Genomic DNA, 22,646 nt, shown 5'->3' on the forward strand with positions numbered 1-22,646 from the left:
TAAAATTTAAAAAAGTAAAAAGGATCCTCTGGATCTATATGATACTTTTTTGGTATACTGAGGATAAGAAAAAGGGTTATAGAATGACAAATAGTTGAGACAGTCTAGACACAGAATAATATCTAGTATACACAAGGAACTCCTACAATTCAATACATAACCCGATAGAAAACCTGGGAAAAGACCTCAATCAACACTTCATAAAAGAGGAAATTCAACTTAACAATAATCAAATGGACAGAGAAGTTAGCTTCATTTGTCATCAGGGAAGTACAAACTAAAGTCATACTTATAATCTCACTAGACATCCATCAAAACGGCTAAAATTAAAAATTTAACAATACTAAGTGTTGATGAGGATGCAAAAGAACTGCTGGTGAGAATGTAAATAGACATAATCACACCAGAAAACTGTTTGGGGGCACCTGGGTGGCTCAGATGCTTAAACATCTACCTTGGCTCAGGTCATGATCTCCAGCTCCTGGAACTGAGCCCCGCATCGGGCTCCCAGCTCAGCGGGGAGTCTGCTTCCCCCTTTCCCTCTACCATTCCCCCTACTTGTGCGCTTGCTCGCTCTCAAATGAATAAAAAAATCTTAAAAAAAAAAAAAAAGGAAAAAAACAACTGTTTGACAACATCTACCAAAGTAAAACCATACCTACTTACCACCTGATCAAGCAATTTGAATCCTTGGTATATTTCTAAACAAAATTAAATACATGGCGCACACACGTACACACCTAAAGAGACACCTACAGCGCCAAAAGACACAAAGCAGTGATCTTCATAATAACCAAAAAATCTTAAATGACTAAATATTAGAATAGATAAACAGACTGTGGTATATTCAAACAATAAAATATGGTAGAGAAATGGGAATGAACAAACTGCAGCTACATACAACATGGATGTATCTCACAATAATGTAATGTCAAGTGAAAGATGCTAGACTCAAAAGAATACATACATTAGAATTCCAATGATATAAACTTCAAAAATAGGCAAAACTATTATATGAAATGTCAGCATAATGGTTATCTTTGGGGTGAGAGAAAAATGGGAAAGGGCATGAGGAGGACTTCTCAGACACTAGTAATCTTTAGATCTTGATCTCAGTTGTGATAATGTGAGTGTGTTTACTTTGTGCAAATTCACTAAGCCATATACTCAGGATTGTGCATTATCTCTGTATGTTACCCTTTAATAAATAAGTTTTAAGATTGAAAAATAAAAGGTTCTGGGAAACCAATATCCACTGACCTAACAGTTTATCAGAGCAGTGGTAGTCTTCTAGAAGTCCTGATGAATCAAATGACACACACCTACACACAATTTCAAAAGAGCTTGCCCCAGATGCTCCACAATGTGGTATGATATTTACACATGATGGTTTTTAGAAAGCAGCCTCAATCTGGATTTCGCAAAAACTCAAAGTAATCTACATTATTTTAATAGTGTGTTATTGATCAGTTATCTGTGTTCTCTATTCTTGTTTTTCTACACAGCTTTGTTTAAAAAACAAAATGGAGTGGCTTACCATGAGTTATGTGATTATAGCAAACTCGAATTCAACTAGTAAGAAAAATTCACAAGTTTCCTTAACAGTGTGGATTATTTCTACCTCAGTCTCTTTCACTCATTTACCAGCTTCTCACTGATTTTTTTTTCACCTAGTTACACAGGAGGAAAAACAACCATGCCCTGGCAACCATCAGAAATGACACTCAATATAAGCTAAGTGAGCAAAAGAAGTGGAAAGGTAATAGAAACAGAAATGACATAAGCTAGATTGGGGAAGGGTTTTAAAAACAGGATAGATAATGTGAGCAGGATCCAATTCAAAAACAAACAAACAAAAAAACCCATCCTTATCAAAGTTGCAGGTGGAAAAGATGGAGAGGAACATCTTACATCTAAAAGCAACATAATCAACATTTATTAAGATTTCAGCAGACTAGAATGTTGGCCCAAACCTAACTAGATGAAATGTAAAATAAAATCTTAGAGAAAGACAAAACAACAAAAAACATCCTGCACAAGTTCAGGATGAGAGAGACTTGGCTTAATAACAGCTGAAAAAGACTTGGGAAGCCAAACTGATGTTAAGCTCAACACGAGTCAACACTGTGACAGTGCTGCCCAAAAAAGCAATTTGTTCAGCTACACAATACGTTATTTATAAAAAAGGTGGTAATAGGTTCTATGGTTCCCTGCATCTAAAGTAAGGGTTCATTCATTCTGAAGGAGACTGACAAATCCAAGGCCCTTTGCAAGACAGTGAGGAATGTAGCAGGAGGCTAGAACCAAAATAAGTGTGAAAAGAAAAGAAGAATATGAGTTTCTGTGATGGCAGAGAAGAGTACGTAGGACAGGATGCAGGAGTCAAGAAGGTGGTGTTTAAAGAAATGTAGGAACTCACTATAGAAGGAGGATAGGATAATCCATCACGTGTTACACCACACAGGCAGATCTAGAATCAACAGGTAGAAGTGACAGCAACACATTTAGATTCAACACAAATAGGCTTTCCGGCAAACTGTCAACACCTTGTATGGTAGTATTCCTTATCACAGTGCCAATGTTCAAACAGAGGCTATTAACCAATTGTCACAGGAAGTAAAATGAACTCAAAAGTGGATCAGGAAAAAAAAGTGGGGGGGTGGGGGGATCCCTGGGTGGCTCAGCGGTTTAGCACCTGCCTTCAGCCCAGGAAGGGCTGGAGTGAAGATCCTGGAATGCCAGGATCAAGTCCCACATTGGGCTCTCTGCATGGAGCCTGCTTCTCCCTCTGCCTGTGTCTCTGCCTCTCTCTCTCTCTCTCTCTCTCTCTCTCCCTCTCCCTCTCTCTCTCTCTCTGTGCCTCTCATGAATAAATAAATAAAACCTTAAAAAAAGTGGATCAGGGGTGCCTGGGTGGCTCAGTCAGTTGAGTGTTCAACTTTTGATATTGGCTCAGGTCATGCTCTCAGGGCCGTTGTTAGGTCAAGCCCCCACGTGGGCTCCACACCCAGGGCAGAGTCTGCTTGGGATTCTTTCTCCCTCTCCCTTTACTCCTCTGCCCCCTAACCACACATACATGCTTGTTCTCGCTCTCAAAATAAATAAACAAATCTTTAGAAAAAAAAAAGGATCAGAAGGCCTTGGATTCTAATTCCATCTCAATCATTTACTAGCAATGTTATCTGGGGCAATTTATTTATAACCTCTCCAAATCTCAGCTTCCCTTATATGTTTACTTCATGAGATCACGGAAAAATAATAAGGTAATACATGTAAGATCCAGGATGACAAACTAAAATGCAATACAAATATGAATTGCTATAGAGGGGATATTGCACTAGATAATTGCTAAGATCCTCCCAGCAGTGAAATTATTAACTATAAGGTAAGAAAAAACTTAAAATGGGTCCTAAATTTACAACAAGATTTGGTAGGCAAAAGACAGAAAACATTAATATGATAGAAAAAAAGGGGGGGCACCTGGGTGGCTCAGTGGTTGCGTGTCTGCCTTCAGCCCAGGGCATGATCCCAGGTCTGGGAATTGAGTTCTGCATCAGGCTCTCTGCGAGGAGCCTGCTTTTCCCTCTGCCAATGTCTCTGCCTCCCTCTCTGTGTCTCTCATGAATAAATAAAATCTTTTAAAAGCGGGGGGGGGGGGGGGGGGAAGAGCAGAAAAATCTATGTTTCACAAGGTCTTAAGAATGTACTTTTCAGATAGCAAATTAGTCACCAGATCTAAAAGGCAATGCTTAATCCAAGAGATAAGCAGGAATTCTAATAAAAAAGTTACACATGCCAAATAAATCAAGATTACAAAATGTACTTGTAATCACTCACAGTATGAATATCACTTAATCATGGCATTAAACACAGTGCTTAACTAGTGCTTTTGCTCTGGGACCACCTGGACTCTGCTCCCATTGGGTGTGGACTCAGGCTCTATTCTCCCAGTTACATGATGCTGAGCAAGTTTCTCAAACCTCTCAGCCTCAGTCTGTCAAGGGTAAATGTAGGGTATGAACCTGCCTAGTTAACAGGTTGCTGAGAAGACTCTAGGAGATAACATATATATGGCTTCTGGCAAGGCTTCTGGCACCCAGAGAGTTCATGTTAATTATGTGTTGCACCACAGAATCAGATCTAGAATTAACAGGTAGAAGTTGTAGCAATACATTTAGGTTCAAAGCTAGAAAAAAACTTTCCAGAGAACTGTCAAGAATATAACTGTCATTATAAGATGGTAGAGTTCTGTGCCATGTTGTTTTCAGAGTTATAAATTTGGTGAACAAATCAAAGATATATTTGGTTTCCAAAAGCCAAAATTAAGGTTAAATTAAAATAGTTAATATAGATACACTGACACTGAGATAGAAAACTAATCAATGTACTGACGAGTGCAAAAAAGCAAGCTTACAAGACAATATGCTCAGTATGATCTCATTTTTATGACATTTTTAAAATAATTATCTCAATGGCGGAATTAGGACTTTCACTTTTTAAAATATTTTTCTGTACTATCTAAACTTAGTATAAGGAGTATATATTTCTCTTACAATTTACAATTGGCAAAAAAATGTGATTGACGTTTTTCTATAGAAAAATTAACATGTAGGCCAACTGGGGAAAAATATACTTTTACAAACTTGGAAAAATGAATTTAATACTTTAAAAAAAAAAAAAAAAGCAAAGCAAAAAAAAAGTTAGAGATTACTAGTAAATTTTCCTGTGTGCTTTTTTTTTTTTTTTTTTTTTTTTCTGTGTGCTTTTCTAAATAAAAATGTGGTGCAGACATAAGGAAAACATCTCCCAAATTGAGGGAAATATATAGGAAATGAGCTCCATGGGGGTGAGGATTTTGTCTACTCTGTTATATTCACTGCTATAAGCACAGAGCAGGAATAAATATTTGCTGAATAAATGTATAAAAGCTGTATCTACCCTTACATGAAATTTTGTTGCCTTATTTCACTAGAATTTGACTTATCTTTACCTCCAATAGCTGGCATATTCTCTAACAAAGAGAAGTTACCAATTCAGTTATTTGTCAAATCAAGGAAAAAACCAAAAAAGATAAGTACACTTAATAAATATTACTGTTGAAGTTAAAAAGTCTATAAGACATTGATAAGCATTACTCTAAAACAGGACATTCATCCTGGAGTGTAATCTCTACATATAGGATAAAAGCAGTGACATCAAAGAAATGGGGGCACGTTACTATTTCTAGATTTTTATTATGTTGTGTCTAATAAGTGAACAATACTAACGTTATTAACTGTAAACCAGGAATGTATATAAAAGTACAAAGAAATATAAAAATCATATAAATAAAGCTTTTTATATAGCACCAAGGCCTACTCAGCCTAAATCAACAAAAAAGCCAAACCAAACCAACAAACCAACCAAACAAAAGCAGACCTACCTTGGGCCTCTTGGGCCTTCCAAGTAACTGCTTCTAGGAGGATCTGGAAGCAGTCCACCTGACCTCACTGGCATGTCCTTGACTCCAGTGATTGGCTGAGATGGAGCAGCTGAAGACTCCCCAAGTCCTTGCTCAGATGAGAATGAACTATATGGCAGAGTCGACTTGCTCAGAGGGGCTTTAGAATTCACTTGGTCTGATGGACTAACAGCTGATTGCAATGGAGGATGGTAGGTTGAGGGTGGGGCTGAACCAAAAGACACAGGAGTGGGAAGCAGTGCTGGTCTAGGTTTCTCTGGAACCTGTGAACTCTGAGAACTGGAGGCTGGTGGAACTGGGGCTGTGGCTAACTGAGGAGGTATCCCTTGTGGAACCCCAGGGGGAGGTAATCCCGGAGGAGGTGTGGCTAAAGACAATGGTGGGAGGGGCAAGACAGGTGGAGGTGCTGCAGAGGAGAGAGAAGGGGGGGGAAGAACCGGTGGTGGCCCTGCAGAAGAGAGGGAAGGTGGGGGAAGAACCGGTGGTGGCCCTGCAGAAGAGAGAGATGGAGGCATCACAGGTGGGGGCACAGAGGTGGGTAGAGAAGGCGGCATCACAGGGGGGGGCATGCCGGGCGGTGGCACTGAAGTAGGCAGGGCAGGGGGCATCACTGGTGGTGGCAATGATGGGGGCAATACTGGAGGGGGCATTGTTGGTAGAGGTGGAGGCATCTGAGAATATGGAACAAAAGGAGGTGGCATTGACATGTTCCCCATATACTGGTTCTTCATGTTCTGAAATGAATTGACTTTCTCCTGGAGATAGGTCTGAGTCGCTTTCATATGTCCCTGCCATGTTTTCCACTGCTTCTCATACTCCTGAAGCTGATCTTTATGAGGATAAGAATGGAGCTGCTCCTCCCACAGCTGAAACTCCCGCTCCCATTCTTGGTAGAGATGTTGAAACTGTTGCTGCTGCATCTCATAATGCCGCAGCTGCACGTCTACAGACATGGTCTACGAATAAAGGGGTGACAATTATTTCAAGACATTCATATAAGAGAATTAATCACAAGTTAAAAAATTAAGGAATCAAGGGCATTTGTATCTTAGGAAACTAAAACACTAAAGACTTTGTAGGCTAGTAAGGGATAAACTTGTCACATCTATTCAATGATAATCATTCTTTCTTCCTTTGACTCATTTCTATGTTGCCCCAGAGTTGGAGAACTAACTAAACACTAAAGCAAATACCTATCTTAACAAGAATTATTTTTCACCCTTTTAATATTACAATGGATAATTTTAAGAACTTGAAAAATGATCTATTATTATGGACATACAGACACAAGTTTGTGTCTTCAAGGTACAAGAAGGACAAGTATTTTTTATGGTGTATTTCCTTAGGTTTCTGTGGTGGTTGCTGTGATCTTTTTGGTGGATTTTTGCTTGTCTGTCACTGTAGTGATTTGTAGGCAACTTGAAACTACATGATAAGAATCTTTGGTTCTGGGGCACCTGAGTGGCTCAGTCAGTTAAGTGTCTGCCTTTGACTCAGGTCATGATCCCAGGGTCCTGGGATGGAGCACCACATCAGGCTCCCTACTTAGCAGGGAGCCTGCTTCTCCCTCTCCCTGCCTCTCCCCCTGCGTGTGCTCTGTCAAATAAATAAATAAAATCATAAAAAAAGAAAGAATCTGAGGTTCTTAAAACTCTTAGCAATGGGCCTCTAACACCTGCTTGGGTGGACAGAAGACTCGACAGAGACTCCACAACAGAAGACTCCACTAGCCCTGCCCCGCCCTCCCAACAGCATTTTCATAAAGCTGTACTTCCCAAACTCATGGTGATGTGACAGAGAACTACTCAGAACCCCCTTGGAAACATCTAATTTAATTTCTCTCCTTCTTCACATTTAAATCTTTTTCAGGAATAACAACTCCTTTAAATGACTTGGGGCAACTTCCCACCATGTGTCAGCTGAGGAGGCACTTGCCTGCATATGTGGCGGCTGCTGTATGATCTGTTGGTACTGTTGGAGGATCTGCTGTAACTGAGTATGCTTCTGCATTATTCCCTGATACTGGAAGCCAACTCGATGTTGCTGGTGCTGCTGCCAGTGTGCTGCTGCAGCCTGCAACTGTTTTAACCTCGCATCTTCTTCTGGGTCTTCAGACTAAAGATAAGAGAGAGAATACACTTTTATGTAAGCAATAAAACAGCAACCAAATTAACAAACAACCTGAATATTTTTTAAAGTATTGTATTATAAAGTCCAGAATCCCTACACTCTGGCTGACTGAGAAAAGTTATTTTATGTTTAGATAAAATATCTGGCTCTACTTACACTGTGGATCATGAATACTAATACAAAGGAGCTTATAAATTCTAGTCTTTACTGGAGTAATAAGAGTCAGTTTATAGCTATGTGCTCTGCATCCTATGAGAAATATTTTTTTTCACATTAGCCATTTTTTTAAAGATTTTATTTATTTATTCATGAGAGACAGAGAGGCAGAGACATAGGCATAGGGAGAAGCAGGCTCCCTGCGGGGAGCCTGGATGCAGGACTTGATCCCAGAACCCTGGGATCACAACCTGAGGCAAAAGTAGACACTCAACCACTGAGTCAACCAGGTGCCCCCACATTAACCGAGAGACTACAATGTCATCATTATGATTCACAGATTCCACAGAGGCTCTTGGGAGAACAACTATCTTTGGACCAAAGTGAGAACTTTTCATGTGTCAGTTAGTATGTTAAGTGACAAGGATTATCACATTTAATGCTTCAATAGCTCTATAAGATAGCTACTATTTGAATATACCCATTTTGCAGATGAGGAAATTGTAGCACGGGCTAACTAATTTGTGCAGAGTCACCCCCAGCAAATGGCACTGCCTCGACTACAGCCCCAGTAGTTTGACAACAGAAGGTTAGGCTCATAACTACTGCCCTGTGCTGCCAATATGAAAACGCCCTGACTTCCCTTTAGTGCTGAGAGAGCCTTAATTCAGAAGTGTCTAATTCTTCACTCACTTGAACCATGAGAAAAATGCCTTTTCTAAACTTGATCAGGCATTTATCTGATTATTCCATAACAGAATTTTGCATGTACTTAAAAAAAAAATCAAAATATATATCTATTTTGACAAAGGTTTATATAAACGAATCAGAAAAAAAAAAGCTAAACAACTTATTAAACACCAAGTAATTAGTTTTATGGTTACCTGGGGTTCCTCAGGTGGGAGAGGAGGTGGTACCTCTTCATTAGGAGGTGGTAATGGGGGCTCCTCCGATGCAGGGGGTTCTGGTACTTGACTAGTTGCAGGTACAGTCACTTCTTCCTTTACCGGCTCCGGTGCATCCTTTGCTGTGACAGGACCTTTTTTGTGACCTGGCAGATGCACTTTTGTCCGCTGCTGCAAACTAAGAAGGTGCTGCCGATACCAATACTGCTGCTGTTCCTACAACAGAAAGCATTTTTAAGAATTTTAACTAAAACTCCTATATATCTGCAACTTGGTGTTGATAGAGACCTGCGTTTGTACCTGTGTTCATCTGTCTATATGTAGGAAAGGGCAAAGCCAGACTCAGAAAGACAAGTAAACAAGATCTTTCAATTCCTCCCCCAAATATATACATTTAAGTTAAACCATACATATTAATTCAACATACTTCTCTACTCTTTTACCACACACTTTTGGAAGTGAGAGCAGTCTTTTTGACAAATGCTCAGAGGAGGAACGCCTGGGTGGCTCAGCGGTTTAGCGCCTGCCTTCGGCCCGGGGCATGATCCTGGAGTCCCAGGATCGAGTTCTGCATCGGGCTCCCTGCATGGAGCCTGCTTCTCCCTCTGCCTGTGTCTCTCTGCCTCTCTCTGTGTGTCTCTCATGAATAAATAAATAAATAATCTTAAAAAAAAAAAAAAAGAAACTTAAAAAAATGTTAAAAAGCTCAGAGGAAATCCTATTAGTATTCACAGCTGCTTGTTTTGAGCCTGCCATTAGCTGGGGTAGATTTATCCAAGGGGTCTTGTAAGTAATGAATATATAGCCAAATAGTTCTGTCCCTTCTCTGACTTCTCTCTCCTTTGGTGCTCTTTCCTCTTTTAAACACCTGTTGTATCCCAGCTCTATACAGATAAATGAGAATATACTTTTTTTAGAATTCTACTCATTTTAAAAGTCTCAGCTTTGTCCTCCAAATTATATTGTACTTTAATTTTCTGAAAGTTTGTTTTGTGTTTCTACTTGAAAAAAACTACAACAAAAAAGAAAAAACTACAATAAGAACTTTAATGAAGAAATAATTAGAAAATACAGCTGATCCTCATTAGTCATGGATTCTATATTTGCAAATATGCCTACTTGCTAAAGTTTATTTCTAACTCCAAAATCAATACTCAGGAAACTTTGGCTATCATTTGTGGACATGCATAGTGGAGTGGTGAAAAATCTGAGTTGCCTGACTTGCACATTTCCTGCTGTTACAGAACAAGGATATGGTCTGCCTTTTTGTTTAGCTCTTATACTGTAAATAAGTGTGCTTTTCACAGTCTATTTAGGAACACATTTTTCAGATTTCTGTGCTTTTTGTTGGTGACTTTGCTGTTTAAAATGGCCACAAGCATAGGCTGGTGTGCTGTCTAGTGTTCCTAAGTGCAAGAAACCTGTGATATGTTTCACATAGAAAATCTACATGTTAGATAAACTTCATTCAGACATGCGTTATGCTGCTGGCTTTGAGTTCAATATTAATGAATCAACAAAATATATTAAAGGTGTCATTAAACAGGGGCACATATAAAACAGGTTATGTATTAACTGGTTGATGAAAATGAGACCAAAGACTCACAGAAACCTAACCCTGTAATTCCCCTAGGAGCATTGGGTTAGTATTCACTAATTCAACGTTCTTGGCAACTTTATGGAACACAAATACCTCAAATAAAGAGAATCAACTATACAAATAAGTGATAACTAATGAATTAAAATCAATTAAGGGGATCCCTGGGTGGCTCAGCAGTTTGGCACCTGCCTTTGGCCCAGGGCGTGATCCTGGGGTCCCGGGATCAAGTCCCACATCAGGCTCCTGGCATGGAGCCTGCTTCTCCCTCTGCCTGTGTCTCTGCCTCTCTCTCTCTCTCTGTCTATCGTGAATAAATAAATAAAATCTTAAAAAAAAAAATCAATTAAATAAAATCTCACCACTCAGACATAACTATAGGATCTTCATTTTCCCAGCATTCATTATATAACTCCCTATGGTTACAAGGTTGCATAAGTAAAAAGTTGTCATAACATGAAAATATTCACTCACATACCATCTTTTATACTTCCATAATTAACAACAGCATGTATTTCTACTACAATTATAAGAATGCAGGATTTTATGAAACTGATGTTGGAGAGCTTTGGAACTCATTACTGATAGCTGAGGATCTAACAGAAATCCTGCCAGTTAACAATCACATTTTTTATAATAGGAACTGCAAAAGAGAATGACACGAATATCAAAGGTTGAAAATAGCCCCTAGAGGGATGCCTTCGTGGCTCAGCGGTTGAGCGTCTGCCTTTGGCTCAGGTTGTGATCCCAGGATTGAGTCCCACATCAGGCTCATTACAGGGAGCCTGATGTTCCCTCAGCCTATGTCTCTGCCTCTCTGTGTCTCTCATGAATAAATAGGTAAAATCTTAAAAAAAAAAAAAAAAAATAGCCCATAGAAAAACTGATAAATTCCTACATTTTTCAACATATCCAAAACCAAAGTAAAAGATGATATATAATACTGCCATATAATTTTGTCATAAAAAATATAGTACATAAACCAAATCAACACTATTCTTTGTTCATTCTAAGACAGCTATTCCTTATGACTTTGAGCTCTGTTTTTTAAAGGTTGTGTCCCAAGTTAAATTTTTAAAATAAATTTTACTTATTTTTTACATGAAACTTTTGGTCCCTATGTTAAATAGATTCGTTTTGCTTAGATTCACTGGGATTTATTATCCTTGAATAGCCAGGATTTTCTATACTGTTAATATTTTAGTGTACATCCTCTCCAATTTCCCACAGGCAAACAAAATACATAAGACATATACAATATACTCTTTTCTCACTATGATGTTTTATTATTTGTTTTTTTACTCACAGAATATAATTTTCTTGGGAGAGAGCTGTCTCATGCTTTTCTTATATCCTATCTGGTGCTTAAGCACAGAGCTGGAGCACAGGAGGAATGTCAATAAATAGTTATTGATCAACCGAAGACTTCCCTTCTAGGCCACTTATTTCTATGACCTGAAACTTGCTCCAAACCATTGGGAGGAAAAAATTCCATCTCACTACCTGCATCTTGAAGTCTGGGTCATGATTGAGTTATTCTGTGTTTAATTTCCATGCACATAATCATCCGCTCCAGAGATGTAATTACCTTTTCTATTGAACATTAAAAAAAAAAAAAAAACAAAAACAGCACATAGGCCATGATAATTGACAATAATGTACCATTAAAATATTTTCAACATTCTTTTACTATTTTATGAAAATAGCAACAGGCTTATCTTTCAGCTTAAAAAAATTAATAAACCCAGTCTCTTTCAAGTAGAAGTTAGAAGCTTCCCTTAGTTTTTAGTTGCTTTGAAAGCATCACTAAAAGATACAAAGATGCAAACCATCTTTCATAAACTAGAAGCCAATGGCTACTACACAGATCTAGATTCTTGATCAATTTGTATGTATCCACCTTATTGTCAATGCTTCCCATCTTTGTCTTAGACCTAGCCTAGGTCTAACTTTGTTAGGAGCTGGAATACTGGTTGATTTGCTGAGAGTATGCACTACAGGTCAATTTCTATTTCATACGAATCCAATAAGCAGAAACCAGATCTATTTCAGTTCTAAGACTAGGCTCTGGTACATTTTTAAAGCTCTACAAAGGAGCATCATTCATATATGTCTTCAGTGTCCCCAAGAGAAAAGTGATTTCTGTTTTAGAAAGGAATAAAACCTGCCTCGACTTCCTAATGAAGCCAAAGCAAACCTAGAGCCAGTTTTTCCATTTGCTCCATCATATCAGACAACTCCATCTCACATGGGATGTTAATTCATAGAGGAAAATCACTGCATATGTCACACTCAAAGAGACTGAATGAAGAGAGTTAAAAAGGATGTAAGAACTACTTGTCACAAATATCATTATTAAAAAGATGCTAATTTATTCAGCAAGCATCAACTGACCACTTGCTATAGTACAGTAATGAACTAGGTACTAAATGATTTTCTAAACAGGGTAATGTAAAGCAAAGAGTGTGTGAGGTGGGGAGGAAGAGAGATGGAGAGAGAAAGAGAGAGAGAGAGATGTTTTAGAGATTAATTTTGGAAGGTTGCCTTTCCTATCCAAGTTATTGGAAATGCCTATAACACTAAATGTCCTATGTCTTACATCCTAAAGCAATGGGTGGGGAGAATCTGGCAAAATAGTGAATTGGTTTTCCATTTTTTAGACTTATTTAAAACATAGTTATTTTCAGTATTTTTGAGGTTTACATTCTACTGCAGGAATTAAAGTCACCAGATAATCTTAGTCCCATCTAAAAAAAAAAAAGAAAGAAAAATGAAAAAATAAAGCTCCTCTATTTCAACCTCTTCCTCCAGCTCCTGCCCTCATTCTCTCTCTCTCTCTCCTTCAGTCAAACTTCTTTAAAGAGTTGTCTATACTCACCATCCCCATTTCCTCACCTTCCATCACTCCTCAAATCAATGCAATATGGCTTCAGTCACTATGAACTGCTCCTGCCAAGGTCAACAATAATCTACATGTCAGTAAATGCAAAAGATAACTCAAAGTCTTTATCCTGCTTGACCTGTCAGTGGTGGTGCTACAGCTACAGCTGAGCACTCCCTCCTCCTAGAAACAGTCCTCTTTGCACTTCCGCGGGACTGCACTATCCTGACTTTCATCTACCCATTTGGTCTTTCTTCTGTTGGTTCCCCTAGATACTGAGATTCTGTGGGGCTCGGATTAACATCCTTTAAACTCTATCCCTACTCTACACACATACCTCAGGAGACCTCATCCATTTCTGTGCCCCAAATACCATATTTATACTGATGACTCACAAGTCTGTCATGTCTCCAAGATCTCGCTCCTAGACTCCAGACCTATCTATAGCTAACTTCCTATTGAACATCTCCATTTGGAATCATGTGGCTCAAGGACCTCAAACTCAGTAGGTCTAAAACTGAACTCATCCTTTCACATCATCCCCAGACCTGTTCTTCCTCTTCTTCCAGGTTTTCCTATTTTATTAGTAAATGGGACAACCATCTACCTAGCAGTCTACTCCAAAAACTCAGGAATCATCCTTGACACCTCCCTCTCTGCTACTACTCAATCTCCAATTAGGTTCTAGCACACAAATATTTCTCCAGTCTTTCCACTTCTATTTCTGTCACCATCCAAGTCCAAGCCACTGTTATCTCTTGTCTGGATTATTCTATTAAGTATTCTCTATAAATCATCCTTGCTTTTCTCAATTCCACTCTCCACACACCAAACACAATGAGCTTTCACAAATGCCAATCTGTCACATTCGACTATATAAAATCCTTCATTGGCTTCCAACTGCCCCAAAATCCTCATAGGCCCTCCCTGATCTGGTTTGTGTCTACCATTCTCACCTGGAGCTTTCAGGAAGCCTTACTTTTAATGCTATCTGGTTAATTCCTACTCATTCTTCAGGTTTCACTTAAATATCACTTACAAAGGAAGGCCTCTTCAATTAGGTTACAGCTCTCAACTATAACTAATCACTTAAAAATATTTGTTCTTAAAAAAAAAAAAAAATTTTGTTCTTCACCTACTATGTGCTAGACCCTGAGTAAGACACTGTAAATACAATGGTGAGCTTAAAACTAGAAGACAAACAAAAACCCATTCTTCATGAAATAGTCTAGTGATATTGTGTATTTTATAATCCCACAGCACCTTGCACTCCTCATAATGACTTATTAAATGTCTTGTTCTTCCCATTGGGACAAGTCAATGAGAGCAAGAACCATGTCTATTTTCTTCAACTCTGGTACTAAGCTAAGCACGGCACTTGGCACATAGTTGCTACTCAATAAGTACTTGGATATCAAATAAATGACTAAAAATTCTTTTTTTTTAAATGACTAAAAATTCTAATCAAAGTCAAGAGCTTTATGTAAGTTTTGAGAACTAAAAGATAAATGAAGTCACAATTTATGAAAAAAAAACTGGCTAGTATGCATTTTACCTAGCCAGCCCTTTAAATACATAGAAAATTAATTCTTCAAAATGACACATTCCATTAAATCACCAATGCTTTACTCTGAAAACTAGAAATTAAATGGAAGAATATTAAGCATTTATCCTATCTTTCCCATACCAACTATATCTCCAATTAAGTAGTCCTAATCAGTTAATGAAAGTTTTTCTTTACAGAATTCCATATAGTAAATGTAGAAGCAATGCTACGAAAAAAAATCACCATGTTATAACCTTCAACAAAGAAATAATTTACTCAAGCAAAGACTATCAGTGGATAAGTCACTAGATAAAACCCAGGGCAGCCTGGGTGGCTCAGCGGTTTAGCGCCGCCTTCAGCCCAGGGCCTGATCCTGGAGACCCAGGATCGAGTCCCATGTCGGGCTCCCTGCATGGAGCCTGCTTCTCCCTCTGCCTGTGTCTCTGCCTCTTTCTCTCTGTGTGTCTCTCATGAATAAATAAATAAAATCTTAAAAAAAAACAAAAAACAAAAACAAACAAACAAAAAAACATTAGAGGCAAAATTGATGGGAAGCTTTACAATGGAGGGACCAGACTATTGTTACCTACTGATCAATCTTGGCTCTGCTAATAGTGGAATAACCAGGCATTGTGTGTCTCCTGATGGAATACAAACGAAGTACACAGCACCACCCTGGTAACGAAGTATACTTGTCAAAAGAAAGGTGAACTTAAGAATAAGCTTTCCAAGTTTACCAGAAGCGTGAAAGAGAGTGTAACAAGTCGAATGATAAGAACAATGAGTAAGCAGACAAATCCAGAATGTGGGATATTATACAAAACTGAGATAGACTTCTCATCAAGTTCAATGGCATGGGGTTGGAAAAGAGAATAGGAGAGATTAATCTAGATCAGTTCTCAATGGAGGGTGATTTTAAACCCCAAGGGATATTTGGCAACGCCTGGAAACATTTTTGTTTCCCATTGGAGGCTGCTACCAACATCTAGTAGTGACAGGCCAGAGATGCTGCTAAACATACTATAAGGCCAAGGACTGCCCTCCACAACAAAGAATGATCCTGCTCACAATGTCTACATTGGATCCTGATAAAATCTGAATAAACCAATAATACATGATTGAGTCCATTGGGGAATGTTAACATGGATGATATCAAATAATTATTTTTAACTCCATCTAGTATGATAAGACAATAGGGGAAATCTGAATGGGCAGGTAATTAGATGGATGATACAAAGAAACTGTTACTTTTTGTAGGTGTTATAATGTATTTACCTAAGAAAAGGTCCATTAAAAAAAAAACAAACCCATGACTAAGAATGGAATGTAGAAATGACATGAGATCAAAGATTTCCTTTAAAATATTTCAGCAACAATTAAAAAAAGGCATAGGTGAAGTAAACATGGTAAAATCTTGATAGCTGTTGAATCTGATTGATGGGTTTATAGGAGAAATCATACCATTTTCTTTACTTTTGTGTTTATCATCTTTTGCCATAAAAATTTCTAACATATTCCAAAATTAAAATATGAACCAAAAAATAATAAATTGGCAGAAAGGTTCATTGTCAGAGACCAGCACTGGTATGAAGAAAACCTGTGTAATCTAATAAGCCAAAGTATCCTAAGTCTAGAACATAACAACTCTTATAGCTTACTCAACAAATCTTTGTAGAGAGCCTACAGTTTGCAAGGCACTGTCCTAGGTGCTACAGAGGATAAAAAGATGAGTGAGATGGTCCCTGTTTACAAGGGACTTACAATCTGAAAAACATCCAACCAGATAGGTGAGCTCAGGGATGGCTTTACTGAGACCCTGATATTTGAGATGTACCTTGAAAACAATACAACTATAAGGCAGGAAGAGGAGGTTGAGGAAATTGGGAGGAATTCTAGACAGAGATAAGAAAGCCTAAACAAGCTTACAAGGCCCTTCTTGGTCTGGCCCACATACTTCTCAAGCTTCATCTTCCATTTTTTTTCTGGCTGTCACCAAAGAATTGGAGGCAATGAATACTCAAAGTACTGAAGGAAGTTCAATATAGAAAAGAGTACAAAGGCAGAAGAAAAGCAAAACCAGCAAACCAGTGTTCATGTAAGTATTTGTATTAATGACTGGTCAGATACCTCCTCCCCTCCTTCCAAAAACAATTTATTTGTCTATCTAAAAGGCCAGAAAAAGTCTAGTAGAGAGGAATATATTGATGTTGTACTTTGACTTGGACTAACTCTGAGGCTGACAACAAAGCACTGGGAATGCGTTGGGAATGGGGACAGAAATTTTCTCTAATAGAGGCATCTGGGGGAAATAACTTGGTAGGATGGTACTAATTTGGTGTAAACCAGCAGAATCCCTTATTCTCCTATTTCACTTCAGCATCACAAGCGTTTTCTCCTGATGATGTGCCAAGTACAACATCTGGCTTACCTAAAACAACTTGCGTATGTTCTTAATTTCTAATGCTAAACCACTATAAAATTAGAGTACCACAACCTATCTTTTGAAAATCTTTTATATATAAATCTGAGTCTGTAGATTAAAAGACTCTTTTTTTCACTTAGGGGATCTAAGGTAGATTAGTAATTGCTCAAAGTGTCTATGTTAAGAAATCATAACAAGTTATTTATTCTACTTGAGAGTTCTATCTTCTTTCTTAAGGGAGGAATTCATTAGTTACTGCTATCCAATCCGTCTTTGCTCTGTAGGAAGCATCACTTAAAACAGAAGTTTAGAGGAATGGCTCTCTCATGAAGGAAGAGATATCACTAACTTATTTTCACCTTGGCCAAATTCCAAGGCAGTTGAATGGTAACAAGTCACTCCGTAAGCAAATTGCTTATGTCTTAAAACTTGATGTGAGAAAGGGCTGTATGGGTTCATTCCTTAAAATAACCAAGAGACTCCCAAAAAGGTCAAAGATGAAGAGACTTCCTATGTATTGCATATGTGTCTATAAGTATAATTAGGATACTCCTGATAAGAACAAGATTTCCATTCTTCATTTACTAACACTTTGTAATTCACGAAGCTGACAAGCTATCAGTGGCCCCTAAATACCTGTTTAAAGAAGCTAACTAGTCAAAAGGTTTGTATACATTTCAAGTATCAACCCTTTGGGAAGCCTCTTTTCTATGCTGCCTCACAAACGGAAATTTGAGTTTAAAATACAATTTTAAAACAAAGCTCTTTGCAAAAGCAACAAAATCTAGGAGGTCGGTCAAAGGGAACCAAAGAACAAACCTAAGAAGTAACTCTTGAGCCACCCCACTATTCCGTGGACGTTAGGAACATCTTCAAACAACTGTTCTTTTAATAATCTACATTTAGCTACTTGAAAAGCTGGGGTGTCAGACTTCTGACTCTTAAGGAACCCTTTGGAGTGTAAATTAGCTATTCATTGTGTTGGAATTAGCCTAAACACGGGTTAAAGCCCTGAGGCCTGCTCACTTAGGGCCCTTTAGGTGAAAGATGAGGCTCAGGCATATGCTTTTCTTACCTGTGGAGTCATTGTTGAGGGATCTGGCTCAGGGGCAGCTTGCTGCTGTTCAGCACTCTTGTTCTTGGCCCCACTCTCCGAAGGCTCTTGCTGGACAGTTGTCTTATTCCCAGAAGGGGCGGACGGTGGCGGTGGAGCTAGTAGTTGGGATTTAGAATGGCCCTGGGAGGGGCGGGAAGGAGATGCCTGAGAAGGGGGCAAGTAGGACTGGGAATGGCTCAAATAGGATTGCGAGGAAGAGGAAGAGGAAGAATAAGAAGGGGTGGGTGCCAGGTAGGATTGGGAAGGTGGGGACTGAGAAGGGGACGGCTGAGCGGGAGGCAGGTAGGGCTGGGACGAGGCCGGGGGGTAGTACGAGGGTGGCGGCTGAGGTGGGGGCATGTAAGATTGGGACGGGGGCATATAGGACCCCGGCGGTACAGGGGGAGATTCAGGGGGGGAATCCAGCTCCATGGGAACCAAACCAGGAGACCCATCTCGTTGGTGGTGGAGCATCTGGTGTTTGTACTGCTGCTGCTTCTGATAGCTGAGGGCCGGCCCGGGTGGCGGGGGCATCGGTGGTGGCGGTGGCTGCCAGTCCCCGTAGCCGCCCCCGGGCATCACCGGCGGGGGCGGCAGGGGGGGCGGAGGAAGGTGATGGGGCTGGAGCACGCACTGCATTTGCTTCTGGTGCATCTGCTGCAGCTGCTGGAGCTGCGCCAGGTGCTGCTCGCGGAAGCTCATGAAGCCCGAGGAGGAGGGGGCCGCGGGAGTCGTCGAGCTCGAGTACCCGGGCCCCGGCGAGGCCTCAGGAAGCGCCACCGGCGGTGGCGGCGGCGGGACCGGCGGCGGCGGATAGTGGCTGCTCCCGCCATACCGGCCCCAATTCGGGTACATATCGGAGAAGGCGGCGCAGGGCTCGTCCCGGCGCCGTTACTCGTCGCAACCGACCTCCAGGAGCTGCGGCGGCGACGGCGACAGCCGGAACTCGCGGCGCCTACAGGCCCCGGAGCGTGTAAACGGAGCGCGCCAGTGCGCCGGCGCTACCGAGCTGGGCCCGCGACCGGGAAGGCGGGGACGACACTGGGGCGACTACGCCTGCGCAGTAGCCACCGAGAGGAGAACAAAGGCAAGATAGAGCGACCCTTTCCTTGGCGACTCTCGGTTGCCATCTTCCTTCCGGTCCGGATAATGTACGTGCGAGTAGAATGTTCTCATAGAACCGAGGAACCATAGAGTCTCAGAGCTGAAAGGGGTGGTAGAGATCCTATCGCTCCACGGGCTCATTTTTGAATGAAAAAAAAAAAAAAAAACAAGGTTCCATTCACAATAGCAACAATCTCAACAACAACAGCAAAGCCATGAAACAAGTAGGAATAACTCTAATAAATATGTGGAATGTATATGAAGAAAACTACAGAACCGTACGGAATCATATCCGAGGGGAGTAAATTAGACTTGCAATGATGGAGAGGCTTACCATGATCCTGAATGAAAAGAGGGGAAAATGTAGACATGCCAGTTCTCCTCAAATTAAATGAATAGAATTAATTCAATTCTAACCAACAAAAAAAGAAAATAATAATAATCCGGAACAAATCTGTGAAGAATAGAAATATTTTGGAGATAGATACGCCAATTCCTGCAGATGTTACATGAAAGATAACATCTGCAGTTATTGTAAAAGGCGAGGAATGGAATTCTTTAGAATAACTCAACACATAAAAATTCGTGTTGGAGAATCTCAGCTAAAGCAAAGATAGCAAAAACCAGATTCAACGATTGTCCCGAGGGGGTGACCTAGAAAATAATCCAATCTGTCAACGTAAAACTCAACTTTGGCTTGAGTGGATCACTGAAAAACAAAGCTGATACACTCTGAATTCTGGAAAGGAAAACAACAACAACACTACCTAACTCTGAGAATATTAAGTGTGTCAGTGTGTCAGTTAAAGATTTGACCTTCCATCTTAGCAACCCAGATCTTCACCTCTCTTAGGAGGCAGATGTGAGTGGAAAGTGGGGCATCTAAGTATCTTTCAGAAGGCGTTTTCATTCGCAAGTAGGAATTCAGTTGCATTTCTCTTAACTTTTTGTTGAAGTATAACATATATACATATAACTAAACATCATAAGTTTTCAGGTTAGCGAATTTTCACAAACCAATCACATTATGTAACTAGCACCTTGATCAAGAAACAGAACATTAGGGCCAGGTCAGATGCCTGCCCTTGTACCCCTTCTTTTCCCAAAAAGAGAACAGAAAAAGAAACAGAATATTGTCCAACTCATAAATCCCACTTACTTATAATTTTAATATTTTCTATTGAAATTCTCTTGAAAAAATATTAAAAATGCATGTAAATTACTATACTAATAGCCTAGAGGAGAATATGAGATGGTTATCTCATTAGATGAAGAAAAAGAATATGATAAATTTCAACATCCATTCACAATTTTTAAAAAATCTTAGCAAACCAGAAATAAAAGGGAACATCCTAATCTTATAAAGAGTATTTATTTTTAAAAACCACAGCAAACATCACACTTGATTGTGAAAAGTTCAAAGTTTTCCCACTAGGATCAACAACAGATGTTCATTACCAATCACAGCTGATATGGATTGAATTGTATTCCACCCACCCCCCAAAATGTTCAAGTACTTCAGAATGTGATTTTCTCTGGAAATAAGGCTGTTGCAGATGTAATTAGTTAAGATCATATTTGTAGTAGGGTCAATCCAATATGACTACTGTCCATTTTTTAAAAAAGATTTATTTATTTGACAGAGAGAGCACAAACAGGGAGAACTGCAGGCAGAGGGAGAGGGAGAAGCAGGCTCCCCACTGAGCAGGGAGCCCACAGGGCTCTCAATCCCAGGACCCTGGAATCATGACCCGAGCCAAAGGCAGACACGTAACCAAGCCACCTAGGCACCCCACCACTAGTGTCCTTATAAAAAGATGGCCATTTGAAGACCCAGACACACAGAGAGAATGCTCATATGATGCTGAAAGCAGAGATTGGAGTTATGCAATTGCAAGCCAAAGAGTGGAACAAATGGAATTCTCATACAGTGAGGGTGGAAGTGTAAATTCGTTTTATTTATTTTTTTAAAGATTTTTATTCATGAGAGAGAGAGAGAGAGAGAGATTGGCAGAGACACAGGCAGAGGGAGAAGCAGGCTCCATGCACCGGGAGCCCGATGTGGGACTCAATCCTGGGTCTCCAGGATCACACCCTGGGCTGCAGGCGGCGCTAAACCGCAGCGCCACCCGGGGTGCCTTGAAGTGTAAATTAGGATGATCATTCTGAAATACTATTTGGCAGTAGCTACTAAAGCTGAGCAGACCCATAGCTTATAACCCAGGAATCCCACTACTAGGCATATAATGAAGACAAACGCATGTATACGTTATACAGAAGACATGTACAAGAATGTTCATAGTACCACTACTTGTAATGGCTGAAAACTGGAAAGTAACCCAAGTGTCCACCTATGCTAGAATATATAATGACATTGTGGCACATTTATACAATGGAATACAGAACAATAAGAATGAACAAACTATAACCACATGTGACAATTCAGGTGAATCTCACAAACATATTGTTGAACAAAAGAAGCTATGCAAAAAAGTATGTACTGCATGTTTTCACATGCATAAGTTCAAAAATAGACATAACTGATATGTAATGTTAGAATTTAGGATAGTAGTTACCCTTGGGGTGAAGAGATAGTGATTGAAAGGGGGCATAAAGGCAGCCGCTGGTATGTTATGTTTCTTGATCTGGGTACTGGTTACATAGGTATGTTTTGCTTGTGAAAGATTCATCCGACTCTACCACTTGTGATTTATGCACTTTTCTGCTTGTTTAATTCAATAAATGTACCTCCAAGAAACTTTTGAAAGATGGAACTCCAAAAGAATAGTGTACAATTGGCTTTACATGTTGTTCAAAAATTGGCAAAAGGAAATTATGTTAAAAGTAAGACTAGTGGTTGCCTTTGGGGAGAGGGAAAGGGTAGTGGCTGGAAGGGGTACAAGCAGGGCTTCTGAAATGCTAACAATGTTCCATTTATTGAACCAAATAGTAATTACACAAATATTTGCTTTGTTAAAACTTATTGAACTGTGTGTTTATCCTTTGTGCTTTCCCATTTGTATGGTGTACTTCACAGTTTTTTTTTTTTTTTAAGTTAAAAAAAGGTGGGAAGGAGAACAGTGATAGTTGTGGAAAACAGAGAAAGATGAGATTAGGTGGGGGGTAGTGGAAAGGTTTCTCTTCATCTCTTCCTTTCCCACCTGATATTGGTAGGTTCTAGCTGTCCTGTCCTCTATTCCATCCCTCAATAACGACGGATCTTTCAGCACCTATGTGGGAGATAACACCTTTCCCCTCATTGTTTCAAGATAAAGACCCAATTGGGAATTGTTTTAGATGCTATAGAAAATCCTAGCCTCTAGATTCTTACTCCCTGTGAACTAACAG

At 39.7% G+C, this 22,646-nt stretch overlaps 1 protein-coding gene across 3 annotated transcripts in view; it reads right to left on the reverse strand.

Moving 5' to 3' along the window:
- Positions 1-19,209, reverse strand: part of YLPM1 (YLP motif containing 1) — a 75,913-nt gene extending 56,704 nt beyond the window's left edge. For all 3 annotated transcript variants that reach the window (XR_005988407.1, XM_041758893.1, XM_041758892.1), the window contains exons 1-4: positions 18,174-19,209; positions 8,632-8,868; positions 7,397-7,576; positions 5,423-6,417 (exon numbers count right to left, since the gene is read on the reverse strand). Coding sequence is in view for 2 of the 3 variants with exons in the window: in XM_041758893.1 (XP_041614827.1) it covers positions 5,423-6,417; positions 7,397-7,576; positions 8,632-8,868; positions 18,174-19,049 (2,288 nt within the window). In the remaining variant the exon portion in view is untranslated. The remainder of the gene's footprint in view (positions 1-5,422; positions 6,418-7,396; positions 7,577-8,631; positions 8,869-18,173) is intronic.
- Between the last annotated feature and the right edge of the window lie 3,437 nt (positions 19,210-22,646).

This window comes from Vulpes lagopus, chromosome 6 (assembly GCF_018345385.1).
Source record: "Vulpes lagopus strain Blue_001 chromosome 6, ASM1834538v1, whole genome shotgun sequence".
Classification (NCBI taxonomy): Eukaryota; Metazoa; Chordata; class Mammalia; order Carnivora; family Canidae; genus Vulpes; species Vulpes lagopus.